Genomic DNA, 20,339 nt, shown 5'->3' with positions numbered 1-20,339 from the left:
ATTAATGCATTCTAATCTAATTAGAATTTGAGAATTCTAGTTAGAATTTGGGAATTCTAGTTAGAAAAGCGAGCGTGATTTTTAATTATAATGTATGACTGCGAATTTTATTGTTTAAATTTATGTAACTAATGCGGGATTATTTTTACTAAAGATGGCCAGATTTTGGCCGAAACGTCTAAGTTGAATCTGAATCTTAGTAATATATTACATATCGCAAAAAACAATCTATGCAGTGATTTTATGCTCCTTTGTCGTTAAATTTTATATATATTATTAAAAAACACTTTCTTATTAATTATATATATAAAAATATTTGCTGAGAGAATAGATTCATTTCAAAATATCCCAAATATCTATTTTTAAACATGACTATAAAAATATATTACGTAACTATAAGAGAAAGAAGAGAAAAAATTAAAACGCGTGAAAAAAATAAGAACGTTTAATCATAATTTGTACGCTCTGAAACTTTTAGAATGAATCTCACTGTGAAGAGTGAAATCTCACTCTTGAAGATTGAAAATTGAGCCACTCTCTTTCGAGACTGGTTCAATTTTCACTTAAAGAAACTTCTAAAGGTTTTAGAGAGAACAAATTATGATTACAGATTGCTATTTTTCCTCACGTCTCTTTATTTTTTTTTCTGAAGTATGAAATTCTACTCCAAAGAATTTAGAGAGTATATTTAGGGTATAACATTAATATATTTGGGACAGCCTGTATTGTGTTATTGATTTATCTAAATACGATAAACGAGACTGAAATTTTAGGGTCACTAATTAAATTGCATGATACACAGATCGTAATAGAGAAAACGGAAAAATATTTGCTCTCGGTACGTTTACATATGCGTAGGTGCGAATTCATACACGTTTGGATGAATACATATAAAAACTCGCAATTTGCTCCGGGCGCTCGTGTATGACGAATCGCGTGCTACTTTGTTTTGTAAAATTGGCAGGCAGATACTAAAATAACAACAAAAAAAACAAATGGGGGCGGAAGGAAAGAAAGGGTGAAATGGAAGAATAGCGCCCGGCGATAGAAATTCGAGGCAATCTATTCGGTAATTGAAGCTTCCATTATTTTTCCGGCAGAACTGCGTACAACCAACTCTTTTCGTCGATTCTCTTGTTTTCCACGTTTCTCTGCGTTTCGTAATACTGTATATGTATATAAATTTTTTTTTAGGTCAATGTTTTTGAAATTGTATACTACGGAAAATTCAGCACCTTTTTGAAAGAAAAATGAACGATAAACGTCCTGCGACACGTCGATTTAAATTGGAAAATTTTGTAATCTCTCGTGAGAGATGTGAATCTCATAGAATAATTCCAAAAACAACACTAAGCTAGGCGTTTCCAATATCCACGACAAATATTTTTATTTTGCGATGAATAATATGTTCAACATATTTCTTATACATACATTTCGCGTATTTTTCGTTGTACGATACCACGCTATCCGATCATCAGGGGGTGTTTTTTTCTCGTTTAATAAATTAGTTCACTTGATCAGTAAAAGTATGACTCTTCATGCTTTTACGGTGTGCATTAACTTGTCAATTATTATTAAAGTAGAACTAATTCACGTGCTAATTACGTGTATAATAGTATATAATACTATTGGTTAACACATATTGTTAACGCATTAGACACATACACTTCTATCAATTTAATATATCTACAAATATATAGATGGTGATGGTGTTAACTATATCATACTACCAAACTACCTTTGCTATAATAGATGGTTTGTGCTGCAGTGCCTACTATTGGGGGATGCAAACATGTAAATTAGATCAAATATGTATAAAGAGATGTTGGACACAAAGTTAATTAATAATGCATTCCTAAATAAAATACGTAAATATACATATCAGTATGTAATATACAGAATAAATAAAAATACACGACGTACATGATCCGTTGTAGCATCTAAACTTCGTTGTAATGTCGTCTATTAATAAATTCTCTTAAGCGCACTGTTAAGATCATTTTTAATACGATGCAAAATTAGTCCTCGCATGTTCGGTACCGAGATTGAACTACGTTTTAGAGGACGGGAGGCAAGATTTCTGGATTGCAGCCTGCGTTTAACTGCAAGAACGATTCCGGGTAGCCCGAGCTACAAAACAGCGGCTAATCGGGGTAAGCTTGAAAAAAGTCACGGTGCCTAAGCGTGCCATTATATCAAGTAACATGCGGCTCTCGCGCGCGTTACAAGCTTGCATGCGCTTAATCACCGCGATCATGGTAAGATCGGCACGCACGCCGATAAAACGGGGGTGGCGCCTCGCGAAAAATATACCTCGCTCGCTAGATATTTCGGACGTTATCGTGGAGCGTAAGAGTTAGGGCACCAGATGCAATAAATACGGGGCGAGGAATTAGATTTGTGGAATTAGAAACGAGGACTTAGTTTTAATATGTAGGAAAAACATGTTTCAGTCCACGATAAATAAGTTAGTTTTGATACTGAAAAAAAAATTTACTAAATCTTAATACATATTTCTTTGAAATAGACAATTACTTACATAAATATATGCTTACATTTAGTAAAAGTTTACTTAGAAGTTTCAAATATTTATTAAAATTTAGTATTTTTTTTCAATGTACATATAATAAGATTTATAATGTAATTTATAAACAAAATTCAATAATGGATAATTTTTAAGCTACAGGCTATCAAAAGTGGTCTATGAACACTATAGATATAGTTTTACACCTTAAATACATCATAGCTTAAAAACTATAATACATCATTGAGCTTTTGTCACATCTTTTGTTTATCACATTATAAGGTATATTATACGTAAAAACTAATTTATTTCATATCAGGACCCAATTTTTCATATAATTCCGGGATCCTTTACTCTTTTATTGTGGATCGCTTGACGCTTAAATATAAAACCTTCAGATGTTAATTTTATTTTAACGATAAATTCTTTTACATTAATTCTGAATTTTATAAGCTTTTAATATCAAAATATTTAATTCTAAATATTAAGATGTAATAACATCAATTTCATAAATATTTAACATTGGATATCAGCAAAGTGGAACAGCATCTTGAAATATTTTCTACAAGAAAAGAAAAGCTCTACCAAAACGATACCTAGCAGCTTTAAAACATCTCGAATAATAATACAACTCGTAAATCTCAAAAGCAAGGACGGGATTTATGCATGCAGGTATAATAACATCCGTCAATTATTTATTTCCTCGGTTTGACATTGGGAGAAATTGGAGGCTTCGTGATAAAGTTCGCGTTACTTCTACGCACGCATCCATTCGGGACAACAATTAATTCAGTATCGTCACGTGAGCTACGGCATCGCCGGAATTGTCCTGCCATCCAATTTCTAGAATCGTGCGTCGCGCATTGCAATGTAATCGAGCCACCCACAGTGCGCATGTAAGAGAGAGCGAGAGAGAGAGAGAGAAGTATATTGTACAAATATATATGTACTCCATGGACGACACTCATGCAGCACGAACGGCGAATATGTACAGCGTCGCGAGGGGATGTAAAACAGGGGTTGGCGGGATGAAGGGATGAGCAAACGAGAAACGGAGAAATGCGATTAAGCGACAGTAGTCGGCGGTACATTGCGCGTTCCGATCTCAACGATTGCCAAGTACGAGCGTCCCAACGTCAACGGCCAATGTTGCCTCTAGAGTCGTCCATCCTATGCAAATTTCATTCCCGAAGTCAGCACTGTGCGGTCATCTCACGAGACGCTCGGTACTCGATCGCGTCGTAAGTGGGAACGATCGTCGAGAAAGTTTCGCAACTATTATCGTCGAATAAGCTGATTCGAGCTGTAATTTAAAGAGAGTTTAAACATTTGAAGGGATTTCACGATTCTTCTTGATTTTGTTCTTATTTGCATTATTTGTAAATTCCTCTTTATTTGCATCCGTAAATATTCACAATACATTTTTTTTTTAAGGATTACTGATCAATTTAGCGCGTAGAGAATCGAGAGTCGAAGCCCACGCGAGCACTCTCAGATTTGAAGCTACAGGCGTTGTCATATATTGTCGTATACATACAACGAATAGGGAGTCAAGTAACATAGACGTGCAGTTTCTCATCTCGCCATCGCCGTCCTACTTTCGTTCGCATTTCCTCGCACAGAGAGACACAATAATTTTCTTAGCAGTCGCGTAAACGACAGGATAAGTGGGTTAAGCCTCTAAAGCGATGACATAGCGGCAATAAGATCGATCGATGTGCGGAGGAAGTGTACGATATTTATATAACATAATATATTTGTGGTGTGCATTATATATAGATATGTATATGTATATATGTACAAATAATACCTAGGCGAACGCCACTTCGCGTTAAGATGTCGCCACCCCGAGCCGGGACTGCCGTACTGCAACAGATACCCGAAACATTGTCATCATATGCGTTTAGCAACCATAAAAAAAAAAAAAAAAAGTACTCTATCGTTCCGAGATGCATGCCGGTAAAGAGTACGCAAGAAAACAGACACGAACGTGTCGCTCGACCTGCGTCGCATCCGAGAGGTGCAAATCTTTTATTTCTTTTTTTTTTACGATTTCTGCTCTCTACACTTTAAAAAATATGAGTGTGGATTTAACACCATAGTTGATTAATTGTTAGCCATGAATTTTTAATGCTCGGCTACAGCAAAGGACATTTGAACCCAAAGCGAAAATTTTAGACAATTGATATAATTTACACGATTGGTGTTATAAGATTCTGTATATTGTAAGTGAATTCTAAGTAAAAAGCTTTGGGCGTTTCTGTATCAATTACCGTAAAGCGAAAGTTTTCATTTTGTACTTCAAATAGGACGATTTTAAATGCATGGAGTAGTTTTTATAGCTATTCTCTAAATTCTTTAGAGTGGAATCTTACTCTAAAAAATAAAAATTGAGCTAGGTTTGAAAAAAAGTGGCTCAATTTTCAATCTTTAAGAGTGAGATTTCACTCTTCACAGAGAGATTCACTCTAAAAGTTTAGAGAGTACAGTCGTTAAGGATAAATCCATGGTGTGAAATTTACAGCATGTTGGTGTTTCTACACGGAGAGAAGTTTTTCTTAGAGTTTATCCTGAAAATATGATAGTCGTGGGACAATATTGTATTTCCAAAAATTTTAATGCAAATCTCCTCTCATTCATTAATAAAACTATAATAAAGTATAAAATAAGTTCAATTAATTTTACTGAAATGCATGGTAAAATCTTTAAAATATTGTATTGTATCGCAACTACCATATTTTTGGGATAAATTTTAAAACAAAATTCTCTCCGTATATCAACACCCACACAGTAAAAATAAATATCAGTGTTAAATCTATGATAATATTTTTTAAAGTGTATAAGTGATAATATTTGAAGGGGAAAAAACTTCTCTCTGCTACAGATTTATACAATTTCCTCTCAATATCTTTTTCTTATTTTTATCGAAACTATTACTGCACTAAATTTCTTTTCGCGGACTTATCTTCGTGTGTCACTTTTCCGAAAAGAAGACGCGACACGACAATCGTAAAACTGATCGCCAGACAATTCTCAAAGTTGATTGGCTAATAGCGACATGTGATGACGCGCCGAACGATTGCTCGTTATCGAGCAAAAGGCAACATTACTTGATTGAAGGGACGTATTATTCGAAACGCGCAGCCATAATCCGCGCCGTAAAATAGTAATCCCGCCGCATGACAGGAATAATAGGACGAAAACGTGGAGCACTCTCGCGGATCACCGAGCACGCGTTGCTTTTTAATTGTCTCTGACACGTTCGACCTCGCCAAATTGTTTCGAGTAAAATGGCGGATTCTATCGCTGACACCGCAATTTCCTTTTTACGCCGTCCTCGATTAAAACACACGCCAATTTTATCAGTTTTCACTATCAAATTAGAAACTCGACTCGAAAATGTATACGCTTTTCTTCAAGGCTACATATATCTTATAATGAGAGAGAAGTTTTATTCTCGGTTCATCACGAGTAAAGTGGCGTCTAAGACATAAAATTTAAACTTTGAGACGCCTTAAACTGTAAGAAATTGATCAATCATAGTCGATTGTTCTCCTCATATTCGAAATTGGTCAATTTCTTCAGGCTTATAAGATTTAAAGCTTAAGTTTTACGCTTTAAAATCCCATTGACATCGCTTAGTAAACACACGATCTTATGCTTCAATTCAGCGCACATAACACTTGCAATTATAGAACAAGAGTATAAAACAAAGTATTAACCGACTATTGTGCTATTCAGGGAAGTTCTTGGCATGTATAACTACGATACAACTTTAATTACTTTCCATAAACAGTACAACAGTTGGCCGATACTTCGTCTATCGTGTAGAACTCTTGTCTTTAGCGATGATGATAATTGGATGGGAAGTATTACACGTCTTTCTTCTATTTTTTTCATGCACCTCTCACTTTTCGCATTTCGATCGAGCGACGTGGCATGCCTCGAAATGCATGCAATTATGCACTAGTCTCGCGAGCTGCTCTTGCATATCGACGTTAAGAGCCCTCACCTGACGTGCAATCATATCCCGCAGGGAAAAATCGCGCGGCAGAAAATTTTCGCAATTTATCCCTTTGTCCGCCGGATCGTTTTCGCGGCTGGTAATCTGCCAATTCGTAAATTATTCTCGCGTGTCTAGCAGCATCGGGCGGAAATTTAAAAGCACCTCGTAATTTATCGACGGTGAGGACGTAAGCGTGCTCGTCCCGATTGCGTTCCATTAAATTTTTTTGCTCAGCGTGCCTTTACAGGCGGGACAACAAAGGACCCCTGGCATCTAAAGATTTAATATGCATTTGCGAACGTAACAGCGACGAACTCGCGCGGAAATGCAAAGAGCAGCTCGATAACGAGTCGTAAATTTTATGACTTTGGGTTAGTAGAGAAAAAAAACGTCTCTTGTAAAACTGGCAAAGATATATACACAACGCGGCGCAGCATTGTTGTTAATCATCAGACAGATGCGAGAATCATTAATCCAATTACACACAAGTTCTCATCAGATTTCATTCCCAGAGGAACATTTTTAATCTACACTGCGATAGAGAAAAATCGCAGGTGAGCGGAAACTGGCGGTTTAGACGCTGCGAAAAAGATTTTTCATAGAAGCGTTACAAAATAAAGCTCTTACATACAAAAAAAAACAATTCTGCTGAAGTATCTAAAAATTTAGTTAGATACAGATAAAAATAATTGTTTTGGATTATCAAAATATCGATCTCTCCATTATAGTATGATGAAAAATACTGTAAAGTTTTGACAGTCAGCAACCAGTTTTTAAGTTTCAGTTTTTTTATTTAATGATTAATTTGTGATTTAAACTTAATCTTATTTAATAATAATTGTGTTTTATAGCTATACATATAATCAATCATTAAATTGATGGTTCTATTATTAATAATTTTAAAAATTACTACAAAACCATCAGTTTAACTATAGTTAACTAACCATAGTTAAAAAAACACAATTTTTACATTATCATCATTAAGTCTGACTACAAATTAATCAGAAAATGTAAAACTAAGATGAGCGTCCTACATAATATTTTGGTAGTCCAACAAAACTATTTGTCTGATCTGTATATCTAGCTAAATTTTAGATATTTCAGCAAAACCGTATTTCCACTGTCAACGTTAAAATTTTGTTCGCAAAGTAAAAGACAAATCGCGCGAATATAATCTGAATATCCGCGGACGTTCTTTTACTGCAAATTTCTAAATGGTCGATAAGCGAGCGGGTTTAAATCGAAAATTATTGTAATTGTTCCGCGCAGTTAAATCCTCCCCGATAATCCGCACGGCGCGGCGATCGGAAAATTATTTGATTCTAGCACAAAACAAAAGCGATATTGATAATGATACCAAACAAATGTAAATGTAAATTCTTTTTATCCGCATGAATTTGTAAAACACTAAAGTAACGTAAAGCGATCACTACCTTAATTAAAAGCCCGTAAAACCCATAAACCTCAGCGTGTAATAGCCGCGCCGTTATTTACAGTTTATTCTAGTTTCGGATGCGATCTCTAAAGGTGCGATTTACGAGTGAGATCTTTTCGTCACCGTATAAATTCCGTGCATAACGCAACCCGTTCCCATCGACAATTAACATTTCACGGGAGTACCGTGCGGAATATTATTTTAAAAGACCGCGTAATCCGCGAATAAATATTAGCAATTTTGCGCCGGGTGTGCGAACATTCGCGGGCTCATTAACGCGGCTCGCGTCGTTAATCCCCGATGAAAGAGTGGATTGTTCTCTCTCGCAGTCCCTACGATTTGCATTTTAAAAATAACGCCACCGTACACTACGCGTCGTTTTGTCATCGTTATGACACCCGGCGCCGATCTGCATTAGCACCTCATAAAATGTCGTGCGAGGTAAAACACGATAATACACGCAACTCAAACTCGCACAGAGCTGGTAAAATTCTAAAGTCAGACTCAATTAATGAAAGAAAAAAATTCTGAGAATGAACTTAAAAGTAAGACTCCGACGATTCCACGAATTAATGATAATTAATGTCGTATTTCGGTATCTCGGAATTTGCAAATCTCGGGATTTTTAACGCGAATAAAAGAAAAATATTCAAGAATCGATTAAATTGCATAAAATTTTTTGAATTACAAAAATTAAAACATTAAAAAGTTTGCCGATATGTTTTCACAAAGCTAGCTTTTTTTCACGTGTTATTAGATACAAATTATTTCGAAAGGAAAGAAAAAGAGGATTATTCATCCTTTTTACAGGAAAGGCTTGATTAGACTCGTTAGTCGGCCTCTCTGAAGGATAAGCGTGTATAATTGAACGGTACTCGAGCCAAAAAAGATCCCCGCGAATAGCTCGGATGCGATTCACTCGGTATAAGACGTCAGTCAGCTTCGGTTGCGCCAACGTCGGCGTGTGTTAAACTGTCTTCCAGCTGACGGGTTAATGCCGACAGGACGTCACGCGAGGCGAATAAAGCTCCTAGGAACCTCGGCTCCCGTGGAAATTAACGCGTCACGACTTCATCGGGTTTGATAGGATGCGTCTAAACCTCATTGCATCGCTTGTCGAGGCAGGTGCAGCTAGTAATAATGATGCTGCGCGTGAATCAAACCGCACGATGCATGAAAAGTCACGCAATCTACGTCGCAATTCGATAAGCGAAAGTTATGTGATTCGATATTATTACGGAGAAATGATTACGGAGAAAAATGTAAAGTAATACGTGCTACACGGAGAAAAATGTTTGGTTGAATTAACTGGGATTCTAGTGGAAAAAGAACGATCCCAGAATTCTGGTTAAATCTCTCTATTAGATTTCTGATTAAATCTACTAGAATTCTAGATGAGATAACCAATTCAGAATTCCTTTCACTCAAAAAAGTGATCTTACAGTTATAGCGAAAATTATCTAAGTACGCAAAATTAGCTAAACTAGATAAATTTCTAGTAACTACTGCGATATTGGATACACTGAGAAAAATTATCTGGTTGGATTAAACAGTAATTCTGGTGGGAAATAGACGAATCAGAATTTTCTGGTTATGCCTATTAGAATTCTAGTTAAGATAACTAGAATTCTGATTAATATAATTATTCTGGTAAAAATAAGAATTCTAGTAGATTTTACCAGAAATATAGTATCAAGAATTCCGTACCAGAATTCCGGTTTTCTCAACTAGAATTCTAATAAATTTAACCAGAGAGAGAGAGAGAGAGAGAGAGAGAGAAATTTCTGATTCGTCCATTTTCAACCAGAAATTTTTTTCAGTGTATATATTGCATCTAATCATATAGATGACAAAGATAGAATTTAGATTTGTGCTATAAATTCTATGCGTATGATATATAATTTTCTATTAAATACCAAAAATAGAGATAATTCTGGAGCAACAAAATATTTTTTGCGTGTTGATTAAATCTACTAGAATTCTAGTATTTTTAACCAGAAATCTAGTAGACTTAACCAGAATTCTGAATCGTTTATTTTTTCCAGCAGAATTCCAATTAATCCAACCAAATATTTTTTTCCATGTACAATTTTAGTAAATTTTATGGAATTGGCAAATTCATTATAAGGACAGACACGTATTTATGTAAAATTTACTTTACTTTTCTGATAAATGAGCGTTGCATAGAGCTATACTGTAAGATACTTTTTACGTTTCGTAAAGTACAATAAATCTATAAATTATAACACATCTCATTAGAATTTATTTTATCGATGAGTATTTTTTGCCTTAGCGTTGACAAAATTTACTTTACTGCGCGGTAAAAAATACAAGTGAATAAAATCTTGAAAGCTTTTCGCGCTTATCTTAAGAATAATACAATTTACTATCTGTAAGATAATAATCACGGATCTACTGTAATCGTATAAATATACTTTTTATCTTACATCTCTTACTTTCAGGCAAGTAAAGTAGGTCATAAGTTCGGTAAAAATAGCCAGAATATTTTTACTATATAGCCTTATAAGATAAAAATTACTCAACCATTTTTCTCCGTGCGGAATACGATTTATTATATTGATTTTATTTTACTTCCGAAAGAATAAGACGTTGCTATTTGCATTTATATCCGCGATCGCGTGACTTCCGAAAATAAGACGTCGAGATCGAATCCGACGAATCCGTCTCCAAGAATGTATAAGACGGAATGACGCAAATGCAAAACCATGCATCGCTCTGTTCGTGCTTTGTTCCTTGAACGATCCGACGAGTATTCCGTTCGCGACCGTGTTTGAGCGATTGTATGCTTTTCTCGCGGCGCGACTTGTCTAAAAAGCTGTGTTAGTGAAGCTGCAAAAATAGCATTGGCGTTGGTTAAACCTTCCCCGTAAGGAGAAAGGAAGTGCGGTTCATTCGGCTGACGGTCTACCACACAATGGGTAGCTACCTTTCATTGAATCAAGGCAGGTTTCCTGTGGTTCATGTTAAAGAATCGGAACTGTAGCCGCAGCGTTAGATCTTTCCGTACTGTTGGGAAAGAATAGGTGTCGTGAGTATTAAAACATATATCGCCAGCTTGGATTCGCAGAGTCACGCACTGAAAGAAAAAGTTTGGTAATAGCATCAAATCTTGAGTGAATTAATGCTAATCAAATTTTCGATTAATATAATCAAATAATTTTAGTTTTCTAATTATTTAGTAAGTATTACCAAACATAATAATATGATCAATCGTTTGATAATACCTATTAAATATTTAAGACAGTAAAAGTATTTTTAATTATATTAATCGGACATTATTTTACTCAATATTGATAGCTATTACCAGACTTTTTTCAGTACGGATAGCAAACGTTTACGATAAAAGAGATCTCGGGGCACTCGACCGGCAAGATATGAGGTCTGTTCTTTTTAGTTGAATTGCTTGCACAGTTCATCTCTCTTTCTTTCCTCTGTGTGTTGAAGAGAAAGAAGGAAAAAGACGAACTATGCAAGAAGTTCAGGTAAACAGAACATCAATTATCTATAATTAATTTTAAATGGCACTGACACTCAAAAGTACTACTCAACCGTAGAAACTTTCTAAAAATGAAAAATGCACGTCAACGATGTCGTTTGAAATATCGAGAATTGACATGAGCTTTTCATTTCAATCTTGCGAGTCGAGTAGACCACTGCAACATGATATCGACACCGTTTGCAATAAAAGGGACGCGAATGCGTCATGACACGCCTGAACACCTACATATGCATCAAATAAATAAAGGGGACTGGCGTATATGACATATAGAACACGGGGGAACTGGCGGCCCATCGATTCTGTCTATGCAAAATGCAATCTCGTCAAGGTACGCCGGGTTCGAACAATGAAACCTAGATCCTCATCATCCACGTGTCGTATGTACTGTGATGGTATGTTGAAGTGTTAAAAGTAAAAAAAAGTCGAACTTAAAAAGAAAGTTGAACGGGAAAGGAGAGCAAAGGGAAATGATGCCGACAATGCAAAATGAAATCGTGCGGGTCGGATTTGCGCGAGGGATGCAATGTTAGTTATGTATTCGGTCTTTGAATCGCGTGATCCTATTTCAGGGAATGTAGGGAATAAATCATTGCATTCGCTTAGTGATTAGACTTGGGAAGTAATTATTGTCACGCGTTTTCAGAAAAGTTTTAGATCATAATGCATATAAAACAAAAAACTGCAAACAATTCTTGTTTCTAACGTTCATTTAAATAACAAGAATCGGTAAGATTTAGGATTGTCATGATAACTAAGAATTAGTCAAACTGATCCATTCCTTTGCACTCATTAAAAAATATATATATATATGAAATGATACTTTATATCTCTGTTGGAGAATCGAGATTTCTCAGGAAATAATATAATTCCACAAGATTTCTTACGTTAAGATTATATTAAAGCGATAAATTGTTCAATGCGTTAACTGACTATGGAATAAAGAAGTTCTCGAATTTCCAAAAATTCTCCATTTTGTAGCCAATTACCACACTTGAAAAATTTGTCGTATAATAAATAAAATATTAGCTTTAGAGTGCAAAAGGTCAATCGAAATATTAGAAATAAGTTATCACAAGTTATGGGGAAAGACGAGCTCATTTTTTACAAGAAAGCTACTCACTGCGCTGCAACAGCGCTACGCTCTATTTTTTAAGTCATCTGCGGGAAGAACGGTGAAAGTTGCAGGACCACCAGCGATCGTTACAAGCTTAGTTCGTTCCATAGGTTCCACACGACAAACTAGCCAGATAAATGAATCGATTAAAATCAATGATAATCTAAATCGTTTGCTTAAATTGCGGGACTGAATTTTTAAGACTCGACAGAACAATCCAGAATAAAACAAGGATTTCATAACTATTATAATTTCTGTAATTTTTGTAAGAATTTCGGAGTTGTGATAAAAATGTACAAGAGTATATGCATCGGTCTCTGCGAACACTGAGAAAAAATAGTTGATCCAAAACATGACTATAAATTATAATTAAAATATAGTAATTGCAACCATTTTATGGTTATAATAATTATAATTTATAATCAGTTTCGATGCTAATTATATATATATTTGTTAATAGAACTATATATATAGTTATTACTACTAACATTATAGCAGTAATAACTATAATTATGGAGCAGTAATTGCAATCAAACCAAAAACTTTCTCTCAGTGAAATAATTTTTGTAATAATGTATGCTATAAAAGAAAGAAAAGGGAGGATATGGATTTTGATTATAATTTAGATAATTAGACTGCAATTTCGTTTGGAAATTAAATTGATTTAATTTCTCGTTTCTACCAATATAGTTTAATTTTAAATTTGGCTCAATTAACTTTTCATCTTTTTCTAGTTCTAAGAATTAGAAAAATATGAAGAATAAGTTAAACCGAGATTAAAGTTTAATCTATATTAATAGAAACGAGCATTAATGTGATAAGATAATGCGGACACCGTTTGTTAATGTGCTTAGCAATGCTATTTGACAATAAGCGAGAACGTGGTAAATTATCAGCACAACTTAAGCGTATCAATTGCGAAAGCATAAATACTTCGTCTTGTTAAATAATTAAGAGCATGAAACAGCTGTGTCATTTAAGCGTAAGTCCGATGGTTAGTCGAGTTACAAGCCGTTTAATTAAAGATTTAAAGAAAATTGGTCAATATAAATTCGTACCAAATTAAACTACCCTAATCTTCGCTTCTGTGTGCTTCACTGAAAATTGAAAAACAAGCAGATCATCATCTGGTGCACCGCTTAATACATCTTTTTTTTATTTGTATCTTTAATAAAAGCGCGGGAGGACAAGATATAAATTAAATAGGAAGTAATAAAAAAAAAACAGATAGTGAAGTAATAGTAAAGGGATTCAAAACATAACGCGAGAAATAGCTATGTTATTCGAGGAGAGAAACAGCGTTTTTCAAATAAAAGTAAACGTTTGTAAGGCATTTTGTATATCGCTTCATAAATCTTTTACATATTTTCAATAATTTTAAACTAAGGATTTTTGAAAAACACTGTATCGGAAATTAGAAAATTCCATACTTGAACAGGGACAAGCTGGGCAATCTCATAATTACCTCTATATGTCACTAACTAGAAAAATAATAAATGAATACAGTGGGATGAATGGATGAATGATGAAATGTACTATAGTAAAGCGCTACGTGAGACTACGAAGCAGATTCGGAAAGGTTAGAAGCATTTCGTCACGTGGTCTCCATAGTCCCCCATACAATTGCTCCCATCTAAATGAAAAATTAATAGTACAATTATAATCGTGATAGAAACAATAGTATCTATGTAATGCGTTCGTGAAACGCTTCATTGCGTTGCTAACGTAATTTGTGACACCTGTTCAGATTATTGTGCGGTGACCCGTGAATGGAGCGTCGCACTTGATGCAAAAGTGTAGAACAATTATTTCAACCTTCTAAGACATACACATATAGCTACTTCCGTAATGATATCCCTATAAAAATGTTTCTATCATAATTCACGTTAAAATATAATTAGAAGCGATTGTTTACATTTGTAATTGGCTAGGCAAGTACGTGAATTAATGCCAATTATCTTCTATCAATGCCAATTACTTCTAAACACTTTTTCATTTCTAAAAGTGATACATTTTTTGTTCTGTATAGGCTACTTGAGCTATAATAAATATTATTAGTCATATCGACATCGCGATACCCTTTTGTACTTACTCCTATCGATGTTGCGTTGCAGATGCGCAGCTACGCGATGTCTAGCGTCATTGAACTCCAGATGCAACCCGAGTCGCAACAACGTCGGATTTTGTTCTACCAATTGTGTGATTTCCATCTCAATTTTGTTACCCAATACTTGTGACCTCTGAATAATGATGCGAATATTTTGTTAGATCTTATTGTCGCTATTCTTGCAGAAAATATTTGTGCACGTAAGTTTATATGACAACCTACCTGATTCGAACATCGGAATTCTTCGATTGATTTTGTTTTAAGAAGGGATCTGATCAGCCTTACTATCACAGGCGGGCTTATGAAATTTGTCTCCACGCTGAAGAAGACAAATATTTTTTTACATTAAAACAATGAGAAATTATCAACATACAAATTTTGTGCATAAAAATATATCGTTTTGTGCATACTTGAGTACTCTGAGTGTCGAATTCTTCTCTATGGCATCGGCTAGCCGTTGCGCGGTCTTGTCATTGAGTCCAACGTTGGTTAAACTTAGCGATTCGAGATGTGTGTTCATTTCCAAGCCTTCGAACAATTGCATGAATTTTTCGTCCGAAATATTCTGTAACAAGACCAGCGTTAGTTTAGCATAAAACGTAATTCTCTTCTTACAATGGTATAATTGACGATACTTACTTTAATATTGTTCCAATTTAAATCAGTTAGAGAGGAATCATCGTCTCGCACTTGTTTAATGGTAGCGTCAACGTCTGTGTCATTAGGTGGTTCCATCGGATAAATTTTCGGTTGACTAGCCTTTGTCACACCGTCCCAACCGAGCCCGATTGGTTGTCCAGAATTCAGTAGAGACGCGTGATACTGATCTTGATTCATCATAGAATGGAATCCAAGAATAGCTGGACGGAAAAGATAGTTTCGATTATTTATCGTTCTATTCTGATACACACAAGGGGCTTTCAGAAAAGATCAATCTTCTTACCAGCAAGATCAATGATTTCTTCTTGGGTAGCGGCCGAAAGCGCTTGTTCATACTCTTCACCAAGATCTATCGCGATCTGCTCGTCTGCCTCCTTTTCTTTTGTGTTGTCTTGTGGCGGAGGTACCCACTAAAACAAATAATATAATATGATGTATATATAATTCGGTTACCAATATATTATACAAAATTTATTTTACTAGTATTATTCAATTAGACCCTAGTGGAAAAACTTTTCTCAATCTACATAGATTGAGAAAAGATCTTAAAAATTATTAGTTTGTCATAGATATTCGTAGTAGGACATGGAACAGCGTTGTTTGTATGAAAAACCTAGAAAACCTCCACCCTCAAATAACGCCATTCTACGTCCCACTACGAATATCTACAAAAAGTTAAGATATTTTTAAGATCTTGTCTCAATCTATGTAGTTTTTCTATACCTTTTCGTAAATTCTTTTTTTTCCACCAAGAAATGTTGACTTCAGCTTTTTCATGTTTCTTTTCCAACTATAACCTCAAATTTAGGCTTTCTACAAGATTAGGATTACTTAACTATCATCTACATACTTCGTTGTGTTGATAGAAAAATAACATAAGTAAAAAGTTAGCATTTTTTAGATAAAATAAAAATAAATCAATTCTATAAAGATTAATATATTCTTGTAGAAAAAATACATTTGTAGCTCATTTATATGGGAAAGTACACAACTCTAATAAAGAGTGAAATTGACATGACACTAAAGTTGCAATGTTCAAATTTGAAAAACTCATGATATAATTTCAAAGAATACATTCTAATTAAAAATATAACATGGAAAGAAAATCAAAAGTTATAGAAACTGTATATTATAATTATTCTAATTAAAATGTTTCTATTTAGAATTTCAAAAAGACTCTACTGAAAAGTGCCTAATTTTGAGATGTGTCATTTTTCTGCCAACGCAACGATTTGTGGGACATTACCGATACTTACTTTCTTGCCCCTAATTACACCAGGTACATATGGCTTCAGTTCTGGAATATCAGGTGTCTCTAAAGCTTGTTTGTTGATATGCTCAATAAGCTTCTTGCGATTTAATGGCCCCGTAGGACTCTTATTACATTCATAACTGCAACGTTGCGAGGGCGGCATAAAACTGTCCTGTATAAATGTAACATAAATTCAATATCCCAAAGAAATAATAAAATAATATTTTTAAGTAAACAGACTTACATCAGGATCCACTTCCTTGGCCAATATATTGAGCTCCTCCGGCGTAAGCTCCGCCAGCAGTTGATCCACATCAATGTCATCATACTCGCTCAGATCCTTACCGTACAGCTTCGCCGCTGTCGTCATGGTGGTTGTCTTGGTCGACGAAGAAGTCTGTAAATCATCCCATGGTGACTCGTCAACAACCGAGTGTCTCCTCGACATTTTGCAAAGTTCTAGCCTATTCTCGGTAAACTATTCCGCGCAGAAATTAAGTATTATCTCAACTAATTTCTCCTTCTCAAATCTCATGCAAGAATCGTTCAATGATAAACGGTCAAGACAACACAATCGCGTGATAATAAAACGTTTCTGCGGATAGCGATCTCGGTAACGCGAGCAGAGAGAGAGAGAAGGCCATTATCGACGTCTCGTGCTAATTATCACGGCGCCCATCGGTCGACCAGAATCAATTATTCAAAGGGCGCGTTGTCGGCGAGGGCACAAAAGGCCGTCGACACGGGCCGCGCCCGCTCCGCGAGGGTCGTCGGCACGGCCGCGACCGACTTCTCTTATCACGGAGGCGTTATCAGCCGGAGCAGAGCCGGCCGTTCGATCGCGATCGACTGATCCGATCGCATCGACGTGCCCGGCGTTTAAATTCGGCGAGCGTCCGACGCGGCTGATGCCCTCTGACCCAGATAATTCCGGATCGATTTTCATTGACAAGTCGCGTGCCAAAATCAACGGCGGTGATGTCAATCTCGACCGAAGCGACCCGGCCGACAAGGGCCCCGTTTCGGGACTTACTCGATGACGCGTCGCGGTGTCACCGCGGATGGGCGTTCCGCGTGCCGCCGCCCGTCGCGTGGATGCAGGAATTCAGAAACCGCTCCGGAGCCTCGAGAGATCTCACGTACACGGAATCCGCACTCCGAAATTTGACAATATTCGCAGACGCGAACGTCTCACTACTCTCGCTGATGACACTGACCAGCCCACCAGCGGCAGCGCCCTTTAATGCCGACAACGCGATTGCGCGACGGCCGATCTTGCGTCTGATAAAACTTGTCCAGATTCCAGAATTCTCGAACGGGACACGTGACGATTTTTATTCTCGTTTAGCCGGATGTAAACAAGGGGTTACAGTCTCTGTTCTCTGGATGCAGTTACGGAGACGGATGCGATTTTAACTGTGCGTCAACTGGCGACAACTTGGACAACTGCACTATTGCACGCGACGCTGGAGGATGTTACGACGAATGGAGTATATCGAGTGTACGTTGAAGCGAAAGCGGGAGATTTGAAGTGACGTGACAGCGAGTCGTAATAGTTGTATTGCACGAATACAGATGCGTTTCAGAAATAGTATTGTATGTTTAACGTTTAAACAGTGTTAAAATGTTGAATTATAATTGGAGTTATTTCTAATCATTTCTATAGATCCACTGCTCCTCGATATATGTATGTCATTAATTTAATTAATGGAGGTAAACAATTTAATTTAACAAAATTTGATTCAAATTTATTTTATTATTTATTAGTTATATGTTAACGTGAATGATGTTTAGTTTGAATTTAATCACAGAAATGGACTGATTTAAACTTTTATACGCATGAAAATTAAAAATAACAAAATATTGTTTAAATCAAGAGCTTGGGTTTTGTCATCGCTTCTTTGATATAAAAAATCTTAAAAATTATTTTAGAACATAATTTAATAAGACATAAGATAAACATAAAATATTTTTAAATTATCACACTGATATATTTTGATAATCCTAAGACATTAAAAACTTTTTAGGATATTTTTTAGATGTCATGTTTTTTCTGAATATATTAAATGTAATTATGTTTATAATTATGATAATATAAAAATACACGGAAAAAATTAACTTTACTGAAGTATCTAAAAATTTAGTTTTGAAAATAATTTGTTGAATTATCCAAATAATTATATATAGAATGCTCAAATTGTTTGTTAGGTTATTAAACCTTTTTGCACAGCATTATTATCGTGTTTAAGCATCCTATATAATTATTTTGATAATGCAACAAAATTATTTTCAAATCTATATTTAATTATATTTTTAAATTTCAACAAAATCATTCTTTCCATACAGTTAATATTGAACTCGAGTTCTTGAGCTTCCTGTAAGTGCAAGTTTCGTTTCTTTTTTTCCTTGAATGAAACGCTGTTATCGATTGATAACTGGTTCTCGCAGCGCAACGATGCGTCTCTGAATCAACTTGAACGTCTTCAACTATCAGATTCCAGCGCTATATTATCAATATATATGTATATTCTTGATATACTCTATTAAATTCATAATGTCAAAAATAATATTAAAACGAAGCCGGGCAAATGAGAGTTACACGTTCTTGTTTGTGTATATTACTGTATCTCAATTATTGTTTATTATTAATAAATACATCAAATACGTTTCGTAACAGCTCTCATTTGCCCGACTTTGTTTTAATATTATTTTTTAATAATGATTGAGAGCTTTATTAAATTAGATTTATATTTCATAATGTTAATTAAATTATTTGAGTTATTTGTAATCATTTCTATAGTCGCAACTGCACCAACTCAATATGTTGTTAATTTATAACTAAACAATGGAGTTTAACTCAAGAAAATTTATTAAACCGCGGACTCAAGTTTAGTTTATTTAGTTTATCTCATTTAGGACTCAATTTAATTTATTTTTTATTAAATGCATACGTTAATATATACATTGTATGCTTTAAAACTAATCATACGTGTGGATTGAATGACATTTTCACACATGATGGAAGTTAAAACAAAACGTTATTTTTTTTAACTCAAGAGATTGAGTTGCTGTATCGTTGCTGCATCGTCTATTATACTTTACGACATCGTACATTGCTTTTTTGCAATTCAATACGAATTCAAGAGTCGGTATAAAAATATCCGCGTATCAGTGTGCATCCGGTAACGCGCAAAACCATGCAAGAGTCATCCGCATATATTAATCGAGTCTCGGAGTCCTCGTTTCTCGGCTGACCGTGAAACCGGCACGTGAGTCCAACTTGCCAAAATTGGCAATTCCCCTTCCTCCATCCTCTCCGCTTTTCTCATCCGGTTCCTCCTGATTCCCTCTTGGATCACGTAATCTGTGGGGGCTCGGCATTGACATAATCGATCTGGCAACGCGGAGCCGCTCAAGGTCACAACACGAGAAAGATCTCGAGCGAGAGAAGATCGTGGGACAGATATCGGTTTGAAGAGAAGGTGGAGAAAGAGGAGAGGAACACGAGAAGATCAAAGGGGACCCATGATTCGCTCGTATATAGATAATCTATCAGGAGGGAGAGACCGCGGGACCATCTCCGGATCGGCAGTCGCGATCGGAGTGTCCGTCGCGTGTTGTAGCGCTGGTGGTAGCGACAGCTCGCAAAAATAGCTGAGGCCTCCTCGCTGAGGCTGGCACACTCCCAACAGGCTATACTTGGACATACCCGCGCACACGG

The 20,339-nt window shown here is 35.7% G+C and overlaps 1 protein-coding gene across 15 annotated transcripts in view; it reads right to left on the bottom strand.

Moving 5' to 3' along the window:
• tmod (tropomodulin) overlaps nucleotides 1-20,339 on the bottom strand; it is a 71,380-nt gene that overhangs the window by 7,666 nt on the left and 43,375 nt on the right. For 3 of the 15 annotated variants that reach the window (XM_018510572.1, XM_018510581.1, XM_018510584.1), the window contains exons 2-10: nucleotides 16,863-17,015; nucleotides 16,623-16,790; nucleotides 15,650-15,776; nucleotides 15,346-15,566; nucleotides 15,117-15,271; nucleotides 14,929-15,025; nucleotides 14,692-14,839; nucleotides 12,606-12,724; nucleotides 3,614-4,390 (exon numbers count right to left, since the gene is read on the bottom strand). In XM_018510572.1, the coding sequence (XP_018366074.1) occupies nucleotides 12,621-12,724; nucleotides 14,692-14,839; nucleotides 14,929-15,025; nucleotides 15,117-15,271; nucleotides 15,346-15,566; nucleotides 15,650-15,776; nucleotides 16,623-16,790; nucleotides 16,863-17,015 (1,173 nt within the window). In that variant the 3' untranslated portion in view covers nucleotides 3,614-4,390; nucleotides 12,606-12,620. The other 12 variants (XM_018510583.1, XM_018510582.1, XR_001940206.1 and 9 more) reach the window with 12 other exon arrangements.

Source organism: Trachymyrmex cornetzi, unplaced genomic scaffold (genome assembly GCF_001594075.2).
Source record: "Trachymyrmex cornetzi isolate Tcor2-1 unplaced genomic scaffold, Tcor1.1 scaffold345, whole genome shotgun sequence".
NCBI classification, from domain to species: Eukaryota; Metazoa; Arthropoda; class Insecta; order Hymenoptera; family Formicidae; genus Trachymyrmex; species Trachymyrmex cornetzi.
The sequence above is the reverse complement of the archived record's forward strand: the minus strand, read 5'-3'. Positions and strand labels throughout refer to the sequence as shown.